The sequence below is a fragment of the Pagrus pagrus genome (genome assembly GCF_965226575.1).
Source record: "Pagrus pagrus genome assembly, chromosome: 2".
NCBI classification, from domain to species: Eukaryota; Metazoa; Chordata; class Actinopteri; order Spariformes; family Sparidae; genus Pagrus; species Pagrus pagrus.
In genome coordinates this window covers 23,225,913-23,246,546 of record NC_140186.1, presented here as the reverse complement: position 1 = coordinate 23,246,546, position 20,634 = coordinate 23,225,913, and the positions used below count along the sequence as shown (strand labels likewise).

At 43.9% G+C, this 20,634-nt stretch overlaps 1 protein-coding gene across 2 annotated transcripts in view; it reads left to right on the top strand.

Annotated features, from left to right (window-relative positions):
• The first annotated feature begins 6,492 nt into the window (after window positions 1–6,492).
• The window catches only part of mxi1 (max interactor 1, dimerization protein), a 31,548-nt gene continuing 17,406 nt past the window's right edge, over window positions 6,493–20,634 (top strand). The window contains exons 1-3 of one of the 2 annotated variants that reach the window (XM_084372508.1): window positions 6,493–6,829; window positions 9,379–9,481; window positions 15,075–15,104. In XM_084372508.1, coding sequence (XP_084228634.1) covers window positions 6,601–6,829; window positions 9,379–9,481; window positions 15,075–15,104 — 362 coding nt within the window. In that variant the 5' untranslated portion in view covers window positions 6,493–6,600. Of the gene's footprint in view, window positions 6,830–8,558; window positions 9,118–9,378; window positions 9,482–15,074; window positions 15,105–20,634 lie in introns of those variants that run through there. The other variant, XM_084372509.1, reaches the window with a different exon arrangement.

Below are 20,634 nucleotides of genomic sequence, written 5' to 3'. Positions count from 1 at the left end.
CTGTAACTGTGTGTGCTGCTTTTATGTGATCCCTTAAACTCGTAATAAGTGTTTACGCATCTGACTTGTCTGAATGATTTGATATCGCTCTGTGTGTATGCACGTCACAGTCAACCCTCCCATGCCCTGGGGAGTGTGTGCGTAATCGTCTGCTAATGTAAGTGTGTTTATTTGTGTTATTGGTCATTTTTGGTTCGGCCCTTGTCTTCGAGTTCATTCCTGTGCAGGGCTTCAGTTTGCTTTCTTTCAAGTGTGTGTCGCTCAGTTTTGCCCTTTGTTTCAGTTCGGTATGCACCCAAGTTTGTTTGTCTCTCTGATGTGTTTGTGGGTGTTTAAATGTCCGTATTTGTGCATGTGCACGCTCGCAGGCCCTCTTTCCTCTTTCCCGCCGTGGCCATTGTCACCAGATGTCAGTGCCTGGGAACAGAGGCGAACAATGGTCACCAAGAGCCAAAGGGCAATTGCCTGGGGAGGGGCAACACCAGTCTGTCGCCTAACAGGTCTATCTCTCACCCACACTTTCATTTCATCAGCATGTTTTGTGAGTGAGCTGGTGCTGCGAGTTTTTCGGGTGTCTTCTCTCACCGTAGGACACTGTAGTGAAACATAGCAAAGAAATGCACCAGGGAGAGTGTCGAGACAGGAAGTGAGAATTGAGATTGAGAGGTGCAGTAGTAGTAGCATCAGCAGCGCTGATTTGAGGAACAGGGCGGGGTGCAGCTGTATAATGTGTTGTTTTGATACTGTATCACAAGGAAGGGCTGAGAATATCCTGGAATGGAGATAATACCCAGGAAGCCTTTCCCCCAGCAGCCGCACCGTGCGAGCCAAACAAAAGAAAAGCCTGACTGCGATCTTGATGGAAGACAGATTAGTATCTTGGCCAGAAAGCCCTGACAAAGCAGAGAACCACACAGCTCAGGGGCCCTTGGGAAAATAAGCGCACTGACAGTAGCGTAGCCCGCGGTGTCAACATGAGGTCAGATGAAGAGGCTCCCACGAAAAAATGCTTTGTCACTCTCACCCAGTCATTTTCTGCTCCCTCTATCTGACGGACGGTGTTTGGAGCAGGCAGCAATTACGCTCAGGCACCTGTGCTAGCATGCTGCCAGTTTGCACAGCGAGTTTTGTAAATAAGATGTAACTGAAGCTCAGTGGAAGCTATTTGTTGTGTGGCTGCAGACAATTCAACCAGGGATTTGCAGATCTGTGTGTGCGTAAATGTAAAGAGACACCGTAGTTGGTTCACATGTAAGCCAACGATTACGGTAATTGATCCGCGGAGGAGAAGAAACAGCAGGCAGGACATGTATTCAGTGTTTGTGTGATCAGGCTTGACCTCCCATGGAGAACAAATACCTATTGTGGCTGATGAGGAGAGGACATAAAGGTTAAGGATGAGGGTCTCTTTCAGCGGCCTGGTTAACCACACCAGTGGACAGAGACCTAAACAAAAGAGAGAGGTTGATTTAGGCGGGGTGTAACCCTGCAGCTGACGCTCACGTGCTCTATCTTCGATCATGGAATTAACTATTAATAATGTATTTTAATATGCATCTTTTGCTTTGCATGCTTTCAGTTTTCCTCATGTGAGGCATGTTGATAAGTCTTTTCAACCTGTGATTCCTTTAGTTACGTTTAAAGTTCATATTTCTGCTCATTCACCTTGTGGAAACAGCACAGGCCGAGGTCAAAAGGCCGAATGGGTGAATGGGAAGCAGGAGGGTGCTTCTGGTGTTTTGGAAAGCCAAACAAGGCTGTAAAAAGGTCAGCAGTATGAATGGCCACTCTTCAAAACTCTCCTACCCGCTGCCAGGACAAAGGTTTCACTCTGGAGGGCCGTGCATGTTTATCACGACGAGATTCCATCGAGGATCATTCAGTTTCTTTAAACCGTTTCACCCTTCTTTCCTCCTCTCGCTCCTCATCACTCAGACCCACATATTTCCCTCTCCTCCCACTCTACCTCCCCGAAGTGCGGAGGTGCACGTGGCGGACGTTGCCTAATTACCCATGAACACCAGCAGCTGAAGTGGTCCTCCGAGAATGATGTAAATCTGTGACATTTACGAAAATGTCAGTGAGTTTTCAGAGGAAGCAATAACGGCTGAGAGAGACCCATTATAGCAGAGCGTTTTTATTGTGTCAATGTGTCTCCCATCCCTCTGTTACCGCCTTCAGAAGATTTGAGAGTTTCATTTTGCCGGGTGCTCTAATATGTACTCAATCCACAGAGACTGAATAGATGGTGTTGACTCAGGGATGATGCAAAATGGCTCCAGGAAAAAAACTGAAATTTCTCCCAGAGCGAAATGTGCTAAGATCGGTATTCATTATGCCTCAACATTTTTATTTGAACACATTGTTGCTGATGATTAATTACGGGCTAGCGTTGTCGTTTGAATCACATTATCATCTTTATCATTGTCAGCTGTAACATCCGCTATATTACTACTGCTCTCCACTGACACCAGGGGTTCACAAAGTCCTGAGGAGGTTTATGACTCAGGGCCACACACGAAAACCAATGAACTTGTTGGATTGGTCTTGGTTTAACCTTAAACATTCCTTGAGTGCTGCGTTCAGCAGTTTGCAGATAAACCAGCTCATCTTATCTGCCTGCTGAGGTCTGGCAAAGTACGTTTCTTTTTTAAAAATGTCCATAAACCTGTTTTCCTTCTCAACCACACAGCATTTGTCCGTGGTGGCTTTTCCATCTCACTTCCACATTAACTGCTAAAGCGTCCATGGTCATGGTGGCTGCCACTAGTTGCCAAACAACCAGTGGCTTTCTACAAGCTGTCATTCCTAACCTGACAGACACTTGTTAGGGGAGTGTAGATTGGCCCAGTAGCTGAGCGGTGTATTAAATATAGAATATTAAAAAGTAATGATTAAAATATAAAGCATGCATCTCATGTCAAGTTCCAGGGCCGCACAAGACGTTTCTGAGGGCTGCACTGCGAGGAACCCCTGATTGAAACCTTCTAGATGTCATTCAACAGAATCACTTTAACTAGTTCTGCAATAATCAGCTAACATTTGTTAATTAGCACTAAACAAATACTTATTTGTTTTGCAGGTATTTGGAGATAAAGTCCAGCCAATTGCTGAGATATTTCAGTCTGAACCACAAATGCATTTTTCACAATATTTTTATTTTAACGGATTAAGCAGAAGTTACATTAGTTGCAGCCCTGATTTTTACTGATGGTCACCTTGTTGCAGTACGCAATTTTAATTTGCATTTGGGAGCGATTTCCTTTTGCCATTGAGCTGCTGGTGGTTGTTGTGGTTTGCCCCTTAGGCTAAAAAATTAGACTGCCTTGTTGAAAATATTTGACCTCTGTCCCTGCCTCTCCTCTGAAAGTCTGACTTATTTTTCTAATGCTTTATGACTAAGCTTGCCCACTTGTTTGAACAGTGGTGTTGCCTTTTAAGTCCTTAAATTGGAATGATAGCATGTAGAGAAATGGTCTGACCTATTTGTGTAGGGTAAGGCCACAACAATGTGTCTGTAGGACGTCCATACCCCTGAGCTATATAGTCTCGCTTAAGTGTTTAGTTTCATACTGTGACCAGTGTTTCCTACTGGGACGCATGACTCCCTCCAGCTTTTCATCATTCCTCTTTTCTCCCTCTCAGCAGCACGTGAGCAGACCGGTTCAACAGTGACTTGTGACCTGTTGAGCTTGTGACCTCCTGTGACCCTTACTGAAAATGAAAATATTGCGATCAAGCCTTAACAACTTCTCACGCTATAGCCTACTTTAAATCTCTGCTGCTACATTCAATGTCTGTGCCTTAAAGGGAAGTTGCCCTGAAGCCGTGCACAACAGGGGGAAAATGCAACCTAAAAAGCACAGCCTACAAAACTGCCCCCAGTAACCTAAAAAGGGGAAGCTGCTCTAAAATCCTAAAGAGGATGTGGCCAAGTGCTTCACAAAATCGGCTCATTTTTGCTGCCCGTGGCACCTTCTAAACTCCAAACAGGACCGCTTTCAAATGGGCTTCCTTCCTCTGCAGCCACCCCTCAGTGAGGGTGGAGAGGTGGGAGCAGGGGCGTGGGGGACCTTCAGAGATTCCCCTGTGCGTTGGACTTGAAAGTTTCTGTCTCTGTGAACTTAACATCAAACGGTCATGGCTGCTGCTGGCTCTTTGAAGTGGCAGAGAGGGGGTATCAGAGCAGAATACAGGCCGCTGCCTCGACATGTTACGGTTCAAAACTGACTCTGCCGCGGTGTAAAAACAGCTCCGCTAAAGGTCTTCTGAGAATGGCACAAGATCAAGGCTAAGGCCTTATCTCTCAGTCACCATTCCTATCATATACTACGGGATCTATAGACACACTATAGTGTCATACTACACACAGTTAATAAAGTCCCCCTCTTCCACCTCACTCCAAGGCTCAGACCAGTGGGGTTTTTTTCCCCCAGAAAAGCCACCTTGTGTTTGATGTCTTACAGGCCTAAAATGTCAAAAAAGCAAACACTCAACTATCACAGCTTCTTTTATTGCCTCTACTAGCTACTGCCGTTAGTACTAAAACATCAGTTGGCCACTTTAAAGGTCAAGTTTGTAGGATTTAGGTGAATCTATCAGCAGAAATGGAATATAGTATTTATGATTGTGTTTTCATCAGTGTATAATCACCTTAAACTAAGAATCATTCTGTTTTTTGGTTACCTTGAGCCTTTTATATCTATAAATGGCGCAGGTCCTCTTTCACAGAGTCTGCCGTGTTGCACCGCCATGCTGCTACAGTAGCCCAGAACAGACAAGCTTATCACTGGCACTAAAGAGGGCCTTCCACGTTTTTACTGGCTACTGTAGCAAAGACAGAGACAAGGGCTATTAAGTTGGTTGTGATCTGCAATCTCACTGCTAGATCACTAAATCCTACACACTGGACCTTTAAAGAGGCAACATGTAAGAATTAGCCACCTGTCGAATTCAAACTCCAAACGAATAGGGGGCAGCATATCACCAGAGTAACCGCTAACTGCTGCTAACTCTAGCTGCCATTAGCTAGTTAGTACAGTTACCTGTGCAGCTAGCGGTTTCTGACTGGGAGTTCGGAGCAGCCAGGCAGTTATTACACTGCTCGCACAGGAGTTTTGGTTTTCCTGCTGTATTACTGTTGGCACAGCTGTCTCAAACAGGCAGTGTAAAACAATGTTGTAATAATAAGTAGGCAGGTTTTGAAGTCCCACTGGTAAGGGGGAACATATTAGGGGAACACACTTTGACACAACACGGGCACTCTCCATCAAGTGACTACCCATCAGCTCACTTTTGTTTTTCCTCCATTTCTATCACTCTACCTCTTCCCCTTCTCTTCCTCCTCTTTCAGCTAGCTTCTCTTTCTTCTGAAGTGTAGAGTTTCCACAGCTATTCCAGTTCTTCGACTATAACCTGGGGATAGCGACCGGTGAAAACAATTCCTCTTCCTGTTTTGGTTGCACACTAGCAGACGCACTTCCTTTGTGCCGTAATGCGACCTTCATTTTTGTAGGAAAGATCAGGCCCGGTGGGCAAGGAGAATAGCAGAGTGGAAGCGAGGTTTATAGGGAACCAGTCCACACGCGGATGGTGTGATTTTTCCACAGCCCTTACATCATATCAGTATTTACTTCAGAATCACAAGTAGAAGCAAGAAAAGGTCTGTTGCCAGTTTAGGTAGCATACTTCATAAGCACTGAAAACACAAAACTTGTGGAGCTATTTGCTGTAAATGCTCAATTTACACGGAAGAGTAGCTGTTGCATTCGGTCAGCTGAGGTGGATCTGAATAAACAGTAATTAGCAATGAGTGCGTGGCTTCACTCCCAAATGTAATGTCTAGGTTTTCAACTTTAAAGTATCGAGTCTGAAATCTGCCCACTCATCCTCTGATGTCAAACAGGTCACACCCTTCACTGCAACCTTGATTTTCCTTCACTTTCATGTTCTGTTTGTGTGACCGCATCACTTTCTGACTGACTAGTGGGCATTTGAATACACCATTACTATTGTACCTCCTCAATAAAACACCCAAGTCAGTAACAGGGTGGTGTACTCATGAATATATTTGACATTTTCTGCAACTTTTGAGCAACTTTTATGAATTACTTGTGTAATTTCATACATTAGTGCCCGACCTTTAAGTCAAATATGAGTATAGGAGCAGTAATAATACTACCATCACTACTGCTGCAGTACTTATTCTTCTGTCATTGTTACTTATGTTATGACCAACATCATTACATTGTACTGACTGATAGATATAAAGCGTATTAAATAATACACAGTGATCATAATGCCATGTGGACGTCTGGGTGTTTTTGTTGTTCTTTATTCTGTGCAGAGGCAACACAAAGTATTTCCGCCGTCGGGCACAAGGACCATGCGGACTCCTCAGACAGAGGGGGGCCGGGCTCTCGGGTTCCCATGCACCACCATCTACTGACATTGGCCACTGCTCCACATTAAACACCCCGCATTCATAAAAAAAAGGAAAAGAGGAACCATCTGACAAGAGCAGCATCCACTGGTAGCTGCCTCGCTGTTTACTGCGCTCAGCACGTCGCCAGGACAGAAGCACACAAAGTAAAGAGGAAAATGGCCAAAAGTGAAAGGCAAAGAAGAGGCTTGAAGAGCGAGGAGTTCTTCTTTGACTCCGAGGCGTCTCTCTTGGATCAGCAAGATTTCGAGATGTCTAGTTGCCCTTTCAATGACGTCTTCAACTCCGAAGACTCCCACATGGAGCAGATCAACACTTTCCTGAAAAATGTACAAGTTTTGCTGGAGGCTGCCAGGTTTCTCGAGAGCGCCGACAGGAAGGACGGAAGTGAGTTTATTTGATTTTTTCCCCCTGCTGCGTTTGATCCTTTTCAGTTGCCTCTGAATTTCAGGAAAACAAGACTTCATTGTCAACAGACTCAGACAACAAAGGGCTGAGTTCATTCAACTAAGCACCACTGCCTGCTTTAAGCACAGCCTGTGCCTGCACCAGACCAACATATTAGTGATATGCTCATTGCAGCTGTAGGAGAGTGTGGAAAGATTGTGCTTTTGCTGTTTTCTGGACTATCTTTCACCTGCATTATCCGCATGTTTGCATCGCTTTGCGCCTGCACAACTCCCAGCCCAGGAACCTGTGATTGTTCCTTACAGCACAGATAAAGCAATATGACATAATGATTGGGTGTGTGGGTGTGCGTGCTGGCTACCAATCCGATATGATAAATCTGGCCACATTGCAGCGCCCTCCAACTCAGTTTAGGATGATGTCATTGTGCCCCCGCAGACTCGATCGAAAAAACCTAAAACTTTATATAGATAATACGCAGAGGATATAACTGGATGGTGGATCATGCATGTATGAAACATTGTAGTGTCTGACCTGGCTGTTTAATTCGATTATTTATCATTTGCAGCATTTGAGAAATAGGCAAACTCGATGTAGGGTTTGATTGCAGATGACGTGGTCTCTCAAACTGCAAACAGATCCGTGTATAATTTAATGGAAGATCGTTTATGATAAATGCAAAATTAGAAACGACTTTCTAAAAACAACTAGAAATGATGTCATCGCTTTCTTTTAACGAGTCATGGTGTAAAGACAGCATGAAATAAGCTGTTTTGCTCTTTTTTTCTTCCATCGCTCCTGGACGTGTCGTCCACGCAGGGCTGTTTTGTGCATAAAAGCAGTAGAATAATACGCGCTGCAAAAGTCTTTTGAGATATTTCACCTATTGTAATGTAACGTGGGGATTTCGCAGCGGCACAGCTCCCCTCTCTACATTGTTTGCTTCCTGCTATTTGTGGGCGTGCGGCGCTGGTTTCCACATGGCGCAAAGCTCCTCTGCGGTTGGTCGGGAGCGAGCTCAACCCTCGACGCCTGTCAAAGCCGTCCACCAATCAGACTCCCGGTCGGTATCGACGTCATGTGTTGCTGGGCCTGGCTTCAGCCGGCAGGTACACCCCCACGATGCTGTTGAATCATGGGACTTGTAGGGCTTTCCATGTTGAGCGAAGCAGAGTGGCTGCAAGAGGAATGAAATCACACACATTGACCATCTGTGTGGTCAGTAACACATAAAATAACCGCTGTAATCGATCCATTGATGAGCCTAAATTAGTTTAAATGGGAGTTTTTGGGGGGGTTTGTTGTATTGATGCAAAAATTGACCTATGAACAATTATCATACAGTATTACAGACACGTGATCTAAATATAATGGTGACATTTAATTATTATTTGTCTCAACATCATTTATTGTCATTAATAGTAGCAATAACTTAGATTAAATTTAGTAAGAAGCATAACCACCACGTTATCTTTAAAGAATGTCTGTTGACCTGTGGATTATAGTACTGTCCCACAGATGTATTTACGTTGAATTGACCTGACATGACTACAGTGCAGTCACAATGTAATGACGAACAGTGTTTGACTCAATGCGTCACCGTAAAGACAGGATACATTGTGAAAATGATGTATATTGCCCATGTTTGACAGTATCTCGTAAATGCACCGGAAGACTCGGTTTCCCAGCTTGCACCGCGCTTAGACCGGCCTCTCCTCCGCTGGGTGCCCGCCTCTCAGCTGTGCAGCTAGGTAAACAAACAGGAGCGGAGAGGAAACGAGCAGCAGCTTGCACTTTGCTGGCTCTGGGCTCCCTCGGGGAAATTTTATATTGTTTTTATTCCTTTTTGTAGAAATTTAATATCGTGTTTACTACGAACTTTTAATACTTTGATACACGAGTTTTGACATTTTCTAGCAACGGAGACTGGCAGGGATTGGCTGTAGCTTGCCAGCTTGGAAACACTGGATTTTTTTTTTTCTTCTCTCTTTTCGACAAAGGCTGCTTATTAGCCAGCGAAGACACCGAACAAGATACCAACACGACGTTTTTAAAAGTATTACTCAGTGCAGTAACAACCGATGCACAGTCTTCCTGGTATTTAAAAGCGACCTGCCGTTGCTGCTGTTTGCGAAGCTAACGTTAAACTGCAGAGAGCATAGCTAACGTCAACGGCTGCCAGCCTCAGGGAAGAATGACGGCGGTTCAGCTAATCAATATCCAACGGTTATTGGAAGCTGCGGAATTTCTAGAAAGAAGAGACAGAGGTGAATATATACTCAACTGTGTGTGGGGCTGAGGGATGATTATCAACAAACTGTGATGTACTGACTGTTGGTAACAGGAATTTTTTACAGTAAACATAAAAAAGTGTTGTTTTTTCCTGTCAGCTAATTTTATGTGGTCTGTGTTGGAGAGGATCACAAACGTATGCCTGCACGTTCACGACAAACATGTGGCAAATGTGTTGAGTAAAAAGATGTCCAAACTTGGCTAACTGCTCACCACAATGTTTCCTTTTCCAACAGAGTGTGAACATGGATATGCTTCGACGTTTCCGTCAAGTCAGAACACAAACTACCAGAGGCAAAGAAAATTCCGAAATAAGAAGTTCAGCAGTAACCACAATAGGTAAGAAACTGCCCCTCTTGATGGTGTAAGCCTCGTTAAACTCTTGGTACTGGCGTTTATTCGCTTTTACTGATCCATGTTCGTCATTTAAACTGTCCTTTGCATGCGATGCACTCGGATAATGAGTGTTGCAGACAGCATGTGATTACACACTCGCTGCCAACGCTTTATTGCAACGTTTGGTAAACAAGCGAGCTGTCACCCAAGGGTGAGCACAGTTGGCAGCATTACCACGGTGCAGAGGACCCACTTCTTTTTCGCCTAAATACGTTTGAATGGATGTTTCTCAAACTTGCAGAAAAAGTATAATACACGGGTTCACATATGACCGTCCGCACCGCTGTTTGTAGGCCTGGGGGAGGGGGCAGCACCAAGAGCTCTGCGAGCTTTTCATCAGCTGATTGTCAAACGGACTGCGGTAGCTGAGGTTAGGGACCGTGGCGAAAGTGACGGCGCTGAAACGAAACCACTCACTTGTAATTTTGTGTGTTCCTCTCACCCCCCGGTTTAATAAACCCTTAGACATTTGCTTTAATTTCAAGTGGGTTAGTTGTGTAGGTTTTTGTGATAGTCACGTTAGTTTTTTCCTTGTGCCAAATGTATTCTACGCTGTGGGAGAGAGGGAGAGTTTTGTCTTTCGCCCTAAGGGTGAAAAGCTGCTATTTATGGCTGGTGTTGTTTGCAGACATCCAAAGGTGAATACGTGGAGCTTTTTTCAGGACTAATGATGTTGAGGGTAGTCAGCAATTCACTGTTTTACCCTATAAATACAAGTATATCCCAGAAAGAAACGCATGTATGCACTATTCATGTGCTTTATCTTTTTGTGTGCACAACACACATCAACAGCTTGATGGAGCATAATGTTTAATAGTCCATTCTGTTGTGTGTCTGTATGCAACACTGTGCGATAATCACATCATTAGCTGCCACAAAGATTAAAGCCCTTGTCAAGCACAATGCTCTCACTCACGACAAAAACTTGCATTTACATGTAGGAGAAGCAAGTGAGAATCTCTCAAGTTAAGACCCAGTGGCATTGTGGGTTTTTTTCTCTTGGTGCTAGGCTGCTTACATTAATCTGTCCATTGACAGTCATACATCAAACACAAGCCCTACACTCTCTCTCTCTCTGTCTCTGAGCCTTTTAATATTAATGTAAGAGCGGGCCACAAACAGGATCTGCGCATTACTCATCATGAGCGCAGAACGCTGCCTGTTCTGCATGGCAACAGCCACGATCATATATAGGTCTGAGGCCGCGGTCAAAAACCGACCAAAGAGTTCATCGTTATAGGGACATTTTTCATGAGTGCATAGAATAATGAATGAATCAGAACAATTTTATCTTCAATGTACAATTAAATCCCCATAAAACAAAAAAGTATGAGCTGCTTTTTCTTCTTCGTCCATTGCTCTTGTACATGTCATCCACGCAGGGCTGTTTTGTGCAGAAAAGCAGTAGAATAATACGCGTTGCAAAAGTTTTTCGAGATATTTCACCTATTATAATGTAACACACAATTAAATCCGCATTAAGAAAAAAATACATCGAACATTTTGCCCCTTAATGCTGCTTCTAATGTGAACAACTCTTCAGGGGCATGGTGCACTTTCAGAAGAGAAAATGGCACCGAGAAGAATGGTGTTTGGTCCTGCTCTCTGCAGAGACATGTTCACAACTCACTCAGTGAGGTAACACCATTTAGTATTTAACACCATCTCTCTGTCTCAAGTTGTGATGCAGTTATTTCATTCCCACTGGAATTGCACACCTTGCAGAACAAAATAAAACCTGCATTATTTGGACATCCCTACTGCTGTCAAGTTTACCTTCTGATTGGCACCATTAGTGGTCTAGTTTTATTCAACAGCCCTATTTAAGGCCTGCTGACTCAGATGAGAAATCTTGTAATTAGTCAAAGTTGTGAGTTGTTTCACCACCTCGCAATGACCCCTTGCACGATAACAACGTCCACACAAGTAATGGCACCACGCAACAGTTTTAAACAAAACATTTACAACTCACATCTACATCATCTTCAATCTGTGCGTTCCTACTAGAGTTGGAACTGATCCAATCCAATATTGGAATCGGTTGCCAATACTGACCTAATTCACTTATTGGATATCAGACTGATGTCACAGATCCATGTACTGGTTCAGATTCCATAGTCTGATCGATTGATTTATTGTCGATTTATAATATTTGCTCTCCTACGCCTGTTTGTATGTAAAAACTGCTAAAGTAAATTGTTTTGCAATATATTTAAATTTATTGCATCTTTTGTTTATTATTTGCTCTTGTAATAAGAAGTGCGATCTGGTTTACTTCAGCAAGAACAACAGCAATAATAATATAATGATAATCAACTTTATGTCTACAGCGTCTTTTAAAACCAGAGGTACAAGGTGCTTCACAAAATATGATACCAATGCATGGTACGTGCAAAGCTAGCAAATAACAGAGAAAAAAAACAAAATTAAGTTCAATAAAATGTCTTTACCTCTGTTTAAAACCTTTGAACAGACACTATCCTAATGCTTGTCTGTACAGGTGTGTTTATTCAAACCTTTTAAATTGAGGCACTGACTCAGCTGATCTGATATGAAGGGGGAGTTGTCCATAGCGTCGGAGCTAAAACCATAAAAGCATGATAATAATAATAAAAATAATACTGAAGATAAAAGAACTCTGATTTCGGTATGAGGATTCGAGTCAGCAGATGTCCAGGTTCAGTTATCAGAATCTGATTGGACCTATAAAAAAGTGAATTGGTGCTGATGTTGTTGTTCATTCGTGGCTAATCATTTCTCTCTGAGGACACTCCAAAAAATGAATGTTAAACTGACTTCTTTAAAATGTTGATACTGTAGTGATTAATAAAACTGTGACAGTGCATTTCCTTTTAACACAGTCCGTGGTCTTGCACTAGCCTGCTCCAGCTGCAGCCACCTTCTCGGTGGCGTGTTGAGGCTTAAAGTGATGGGCTTATCTGACTCTGTCCTCTCCTGCCTACCGTTTATAGCAGGACTGCTTTATCTCCTTGACCCACCCTGTGTGCATGTACATGCATATCCATGCACACAGGCATACACACAACCACACAGAGGGAGGTGTGCTGCAACAGTGTGTGTGTGGCCTTGAGCCAGTTTATAATCTGTATTGCATTGTTGCTGAGCTCCAGACAAGCAGATATCTGATTCAGGAGGCAGTAGTAGAATGGGTCGTGATAAAAGCCAATGGGAAAGCAAGCTGACTTAGATTGATCTCTCTGAATGTGTGGCTGTACTAAGATGTAATATGTGTGTTGCTTGATTATGGGGGGCTTAGACCAGGGTTGATCCTAGGCCTGACTCATTTTCAGAGCAATAGATAGTGTAAGTGAAATCAGTATTGCCCTAAGATGGACTTCCAGTTCCAAAGTTATTTCTCTATAGGAAAAATGATTGAGGATTTCCACATACCTTTCCAGACTACTGCCTGTCTGATTTAGGGCTGCAACTAACTGTTATTGTCATTCGCAATTTATCCACTGATGATTTTCTCAATTAATCATTTTGTCTATAAAATGTCTCATCATAATTTCCAAGAGCCCAAATTGACATCTTCAAATAGCTTTTTTGTCCAACCAACAGTCCATAACCCAAAGCCTCTTTTTCATTATCATCATCAACAAAGACGAGCAGCAAATCCTTACATTTTAGAAACTGGAACCAGAAATTGTTTGACAGCTTTGCTCGAAAAAAAGACTAAAGCAGTTCATTGATTATCAAAATTGGTAGTAATGAACTTTCTTTCATTCAACTAAATGACTAATTTTTGCAGCTCTGGTCTGTATTATAAGCAGCCTATTACCTACCATCATTTGCATCTCCGTCCTTGGATTTCCTGCTGTCATCATTCTGAAAGATTGATAATCAGCCAAAAACATTATAACACACTGAATCAGATTGTGTTGAAATCCTCAGAGTTTGGAAAAGATTACAGATCGGGACGAGGGTTTCCAAGCAACAAAGACACGGTGTGAGCACAGTGACAGCTGATGACGCAGGCTATGCACTCCAAAGTATTCACCTTCTGATAGCAAAACTATTGCTCTGACTCACAGTTACAGAAATGAGTGGACCCGCTGCCATTAGACAGTAATTATATATGTACGCAGAAGCCTGCATTGGAACACAAGACTGCAACTATTAATTTTGCCCACAAAGACAGCTTTTTGGCACCGTAAGCCCATTTTAAAGATGACATTTATGAAGAAACGGAGCTGGTGTAGGTTTAGCCGTTTTTAGATTTTTATGTGTGACTGGTTGGCTGATGCACAGCACAGCCATGCATGACTACTACGGGGTTGTAGAATATGTAAGCCGAAACCTGTCAGGAGAGCGCATGTGAGCACTTAGCTTCTCACGGGGTTTTCAGGAAATGGCCTAGACCGGCTGTACGTGTGAGCCCCGTGCTGAGCTGTGATAGCAGCCACTCAACCTGGCCATACACCATGTCATGTTAAATCAAATACACTGCCACAGTTGACTTAACATTCAGTCTTGCATACCCAACTACATGAAGAGTAATGTATTCAAATAGAGACATACGGAGTTTTTATAGGTGTAAATAATTCAACTTGAATAAATAATAATCTCGAGGTGGGGTCAAATTTTTACGGACTGAACTGCAGCTCTGGACAGTCGTAAGTCCCTCTGTCCTATCTTGCTTTACCTCCTCCTTCTACCATTCTTATCTCCCGTTCTCTGAAAATTTCCTGCTTCCGTATTAACGAGACGGTGGCTTTTAGCTGAGCTCAAGGAAATTATATTATAACAGGAAAAAGATATTGCAGTATTGATAACCCACAATATAAAGAAGCGCTGCGTACATGACTCAGGAGAGTCCATCACCCCACCCCCTCAAACCTGCGCCCCTTGAGGCGAGGTGGAGTGCAGTGTGTGTGGATGGGAACTTGGCCATTTCGGCATCAGGAGAAGGGCTTGTCTCCCTTCCCTACCACACAAAGAGACTCTTAGGAACCAGCTGATTCACTTTACATTATTAACAGAGCACTGAACCCTTATGGCTGCATGCACAAGGTATGCATGTGTGTGTGTTTGTGTGTGTGTGTGTGTGTGTGTGTGTGTGTGTGTGTGTGTGTGCGTGCGTGCGCCTGCTCGCGCTCGTCCAGCAGCACATGCACACACACTCATGCACAGTGTGACTTTAGTGAGCATATGTGACTGCACTGTCACACACGTACACATACACATGTCCTCCCAGAGTTGTGCTGTGCATTATTGAGGAAGAGGCTGCGTAATGCCACAGGGAACGCCTGGCTGTCATGATGACGTTTGTGTGTGTAAAGGCTCCAGTGCACTGGGCCCAGAGATGGTCTCATTTTTAATTAATTAATAGATTAATAAATCTAATTCGACAAGGTAATTCACTGTGCCTCCCTGGCCTCTGTTTGGCTCGCTCGTATAGTTTATTATGTCACACCTTATTTCCCCAAACTGAACGCAGTGTGCCTTTTCTGGAGGAACAGATACTGTCTACATTTGCTCTTTATCTGACCACTTCTGTTTTCTGTCTTTACAGGTCCACACATAATGAGCTGGAGAAGAATAGGTGAGTCTGCATTACATTTTCACAACATTTCACCTTCAAGTCATAGAGCACAGGCTCTAAGTACATGCACACCCTGCTCTGACATGTGAACAACTCCACCATGTCCAATTTTATTTGGCCCCGCATGTTTTTACTCCTGTTCAAGTAAGCACTTCCTCTTCAACAGGTCCTTGAAACCAGAAGGGTTGACCCAGTTATGTTCGGTGAAGGACAGTACAGTATGTGGGGTTATGCAACTGTTTGGTTGCTGGGTTACTTGCACGGGCAGGCAAGGGTGCATGCAGGCAGAGCTGGAGCTGTAGTCGAAAGTTCACTGCTTGTTTTGATGCAAAGACATTTTTTTTATTGATGCAGTAGTGGCAACAATGGCAGCCCCGGTACCTGAACAAAATGTCCTTTCAGTAGCTTTCTAGTCTCAACATAGGTCCGAACTGAGTTATATCTCTGCATTCAAGATAGTATCTGTGGTGGAAGATATGTGGGGTATTCATGGAGACCTTTACTTGTGATGGTTTTCCAGACCGTCCTCTGAAGAGAGCAGAGACTGGTTTCTTAGAAGCCCTTATCAGATTGAGTTCACCACCCACATAGGGTGCTTGCTGGTGTTTATGCTCTGTGACTTTGCAGAGTCAAGCTGTAAGGGGTTTTCTTCAACACCATAAATAAGAGTGGCTAGACTTGCAGGATTTATGGTAAATGAAAGAAAAAAAAACTTGCCTTCCATTTCATTATCTCTGAGGGTGTGGGTACAATGAAAGGATGTGGGAGGCTGGATCCATTCAGTGTAATTACATATCACCTCAGCCTGTTTTTCTCGCCCATTCTCCCTGGCAGCCTTTTCTAAAAGGATGGGAACATTGGAAGAAGAGGCGTCCAGTGAGTTAAATATAGACGGGAGTCGATGTGTCATCTTGGTGCTCATATGCGATGCCACACAAGGCCAGCCGGTCGGCTGACTGGCCTCGGCAGATTGCAGCACCCATGCAGGGTTGCGTTTTCAGTGTTCCACCCACACAAATAAATTTCAAAAAGAGGTGCCGGCTCAGATGTTTGTTCCTACAACACAGCGTGAAGGCTGTTTTCGTCACAGCTTCCACATTCTTGCAGCCAGCCACTTACAGTATGGCCTGCTCCTATGGCCATTTATGGCCTTTATTTATCTCTGTCAATCACAGCAGACTAGTGTAAAGCCTGTTGATGGCAGAACAGAGGAAATCCTGGTTAGTTTGAGATGGTGGAATAGCACTTAATAATGGTTATTACAGAGTTATGAAACATTAGAGAGATCATTTAATTAAGGGAAATGAAACTCCATGCATAATAAAACTGATACAGCAAAATATAAAAATAGACTACCCTATCATTCGTGCTTCTGACAGCTTTAGATTTGCATCAGTGTGTTTTCATTCCTGCCCTGAGTACAACATCCATTGAACTTGCATCCTGCCCTCTGTTCTTCCTGGCTCCACCTTGCTGGCCTGTGAAGACTCAGAGAGAACTGCAGCAGGGAGGGGTGTGCTGAGGACAGGCTGTCCTGTACCTCACCGCTGTACCAAATCCAGATACTGACACCCTGTGTTTTTTTTTTTCCCCGCTCTTTTCTTCGTTTTACTGCTCGACACGGTGAGCTCGGTGTTGTTGTTGAGCAGGACAACTAATTCAAATTTCCATTAGCGACGAAAGAGGGTAAAAATTGAAATGGTAATCCATCTTTTTAGAAGCACTCTTAAAGTCAGAATCGGTTATAATCCCCCCCCCTTTTTTGCCAGCAGTTAATCCAATTCCCTTTAAGCACATGCCTCACTGTAAGCTATATGTATCAGGCATAGTTGTTCACCCAAGTGTGTCAGGCTTATACCATGATTCTACAACAGCAGCAGCGGCAGCTTTCGTTCCATCTCACCAGACTTCCAAGTCTTGTAAATTGGAGGCAGCTCCCTTATGGTCCAGCCTGACTGGGGCCTTTTTTCCGGACTTATCAGCCCTGTTTATCTGCCGCCGGCGAGCCGATTTGCCTTGCATGGCTACCACAGGTCTTGATAACCTCTGTGACAAGTAGACTCGTCGTGACAGCAGAGACCACAGGACGCGGATAAAAGGGACCGAAAGAGGGGGAAAAAAAACACATTCCAGATGCTCATACTGTGCAGCGGGACCAGATAACGTGTTAGCTCTGCCGCTTTGATCATGTACCTCCTAACAGCCCTATTTTACTTCCACATGTCACTACTAAATTGCACTGTCTGAGTAGGGTTTAACAGTAAAAAGCCTTGTATGCCCACACGCTGTCGTTCTACCGCTTTGATCTCGCAGCTTCAGCCTATTAGTTTAGAAATGTTGATAACAAATTCCCCAGCTCAGGTTAGCTGTTGGCTGATCCTTGTTTGTGATGGTGTTGTTCCAGTACAGGACTAAGGTATTGCACGGCTCAGAGTTTAATCTGTTGTTATTCAACCAGTTGTTTTTTGCTCCCTTTTGGATGACGGCTCTGTTTATGGATAATCAATACAGCAGGCTTTTACTTGCTACAATAAATCAACAAGAATCGTTGCTTATCATTTATCCTCCTCCACTGCGACCTATTCATTTTAATATTGTTTATCAAGGCCAGACTTTAATGCACACGACAAATTATTTTTCCCCCGGTGCCCAAGCAGTGGAAGCAATATGAGCTTTCCTGCTTAATTCTTTATGAGGGGGGGGTCGAGCAAACAGTGTGCGTTAAACACCTTTCAGTGTGTGCCTGTGGAATATTAAAAAGGCTTGGAAGCCTCTTGTCCTTGGGTGGCATGTAAGGATCGTCCGTGCGCAGTGCCCTCTCGGGATTTGTTTTGGCCCAGTGGTATGTGAAATGGTAAATGAAGATAGTCACGCCTCATTTGCGATCAACTTTGGAGTGGTGCGGGTGTTCTCAGCCGTCATGGGGTTTTTTGTATGCGTGTTCGTACCCTTAAAGCTATACCACATCTGAGCTATACCACATATCTGGCCATCTACTGCAGCAGCCTACAGTCTGCGATGTGGTGAAGTCACGCACAGTCTATTGGCATGTTGAACTTCCTACTCTTGTGAAATAGACTGTGCGTGACTTCACCACATCACAGACTGTTGGCTGCTGCAGTAGATGGCAGGTAGTAGATCACAGGTCACGTTAAACCTAATGCTTGCAGTTACTTGCTGTAAGCCATCGCATACAAATACTCAATTTTTTCAATGTACAAAAATGTCCAAAAAGTATTGAATGCAGGTTATTTGACTGGAAAAGTTTCAGTTCTACTTGGTGCTGGATTATTTCACTTGATACCTTTTAGATATCATGTACTCAGCCCTGTTGTCAGGAGGATATGTGGTCAGATTTTAGAGCTTGCTCCTCTTACTTGACTAAAAAATATCCCATTGAATGTTACTGTGACTATGGGCCTTGTGATAGACAGTAGTTTTAGTAACCTACTTCAGGCAAGACAGTGAAACACACCACTGCATATCACTAGTATACTGTAGGTGTCACATTTTTCAAATGGTACATATCTCTGTTGGGATTGAAGCCCTTCCTGTATTTCCATTCTTTCTAACCACTGGGCTATGAACTCAGTACTGTTGTTCCAGCCTTCGGGATGGATGAGCAGTCAAACATGAATAAGCCTGGCTACATTTTTTCTGGCTCTGCTGATGCTCCACAAAGAAAGCCAAACTGCTTCACCAGTCTTTCTGTTGTCTTCCCAGTGAGTGCAACCTATTCTCAGGCTTTGCTGCAGGGCCTAAAACTGGGACCATTTGTTCTGACCAACGTGACGACTTGTAAGCTTTTCTTGGCTCAGAAAAGCAGCTTAAGGGACTTGATCTTTGGTCTGGTGAGCCCAGCTAGAGCACGCACACGTGCTGGGGCACGCGCCCCACCCCAGCCCCCCTCGCAGGCCACCCGGTGCTGGTGCTTAATAGCCTAGCTTGACTTTGGCTTAGCCAACAACTGTGTCAGAGGACGAGGAAGTAATTGACAGGCTGATGGGATGAGCAAAGGGATAAGTCAAACACACCTGACTAAGGGTGGCCTCGAGCAGCACGCAAAGCCTCATCCATACTCCCACTGTGTCAGTGTGTGCACAGTGAGCATTTCCGCTCTGTAATTAACACAGTGACATGAGAGACACAGCGCTGCTAGAGGATGAGTCAAAGTAAGAACGAGCGGACCTTTAGCAATGTTAGCATGTTAATATAAGCTCAGCACTTCCTGTCGAAGTTTTTTCAAATTTGCTGCGATTTGATTCTAGAACAATTATCGATGCATCATGTTTTTTTATTAGGGTTTCAGCACTTAGAACAAAAGTGTGATACACATTTTTTCAATTACTTTTCACCATTATTGACTTTTGTGCACCGAGACATAATCTTTCAAAAGAGAAATGCTATGCGTCTAATAAAATGTTATCTACAACCAGCTAATTTGTTTGCGTTTGTTGTAATTTCATTATTGCGTGCTTCAATTTGAGATTGACATCAGCTGCTGGAGAATTTCCTGGCGAAGATTCAACTCTATACAATCCCTGCATTCCCTTCAGGTTTGCTGTCAAATGGTAGAAGACGGTGTAATATAAGAGGTCACCATTGTTTAGCCTCACATCCTTAGGATCCATCCCCGCACAGATGTTCTGTAGACAGGTGTGGAAAGGCCCCTCACAGGGGACTGGATGTCGGCCCTTGAAGGCTCACCCATCACTCCAGTCTCGTCTCGCTCTTCTGACCCTTGGCTCATTTTATCTCTGTGCCTTCTTGTTGTGCCCTTATCCTGCAAAAGTGCATCTACACAGCACTCTGGAGGGACAGGGCAGCCAAACGGAATAAGGCCAGACGGGCATACGGGCTTAGTCAGCAGGCTTAAGCCTTGTTCTCATTTGAAATGTCTGAAATGGAAAGTTTGCAGCGATATTCCTTCATAGGTGTTAAAACGGATCAACTTGAAACAGGGACTGCATGTTCAGGCTGTAATGCACTGTTCTGCAAAGTGTTTAGTTCTTCCCACATGGTGACCTGTTCCGTTAAGAGCATTGTGTCGGGCTGGTTGATAAGCCCACTTTGGCCCAAATGGATGAGGCTGCGTTTACATACCGTTCCAGGAAAAAAACGTTCTGTCTTCCTCCTCCTTCCTGTAGCAGCTTGCCATGTTAGCAGCTGAGCTAACTTAATCTGTACCTTAATGAGTGTGTGTGAGAGAGAGAGACAAAGATAGAAAGGGGGGGAAAATAGGATGCTTGTTGAAGACACAAGACAGACTCAATTAGGTAAATCTGACTATGGCTTCTATTTTTAGCCGTACAGCTGGGGAAAAAGAGGGAAACACAACCGCCTTCTGACCAATCATAGAGGTTAGCCTTTTCACCAATGAGAGCAGCGAGATGGAGAAGCAGCGAGAGAAGTCGCCACCCCTTACTCTCACATCAGCTACCTCACATCCTTTCTCATCATCAGTGCGCACAGTGAATGCCATTCCTGTGTTGAGAAGTCTAACCCCAGCAGCAACTGGGTTAAGTAACTT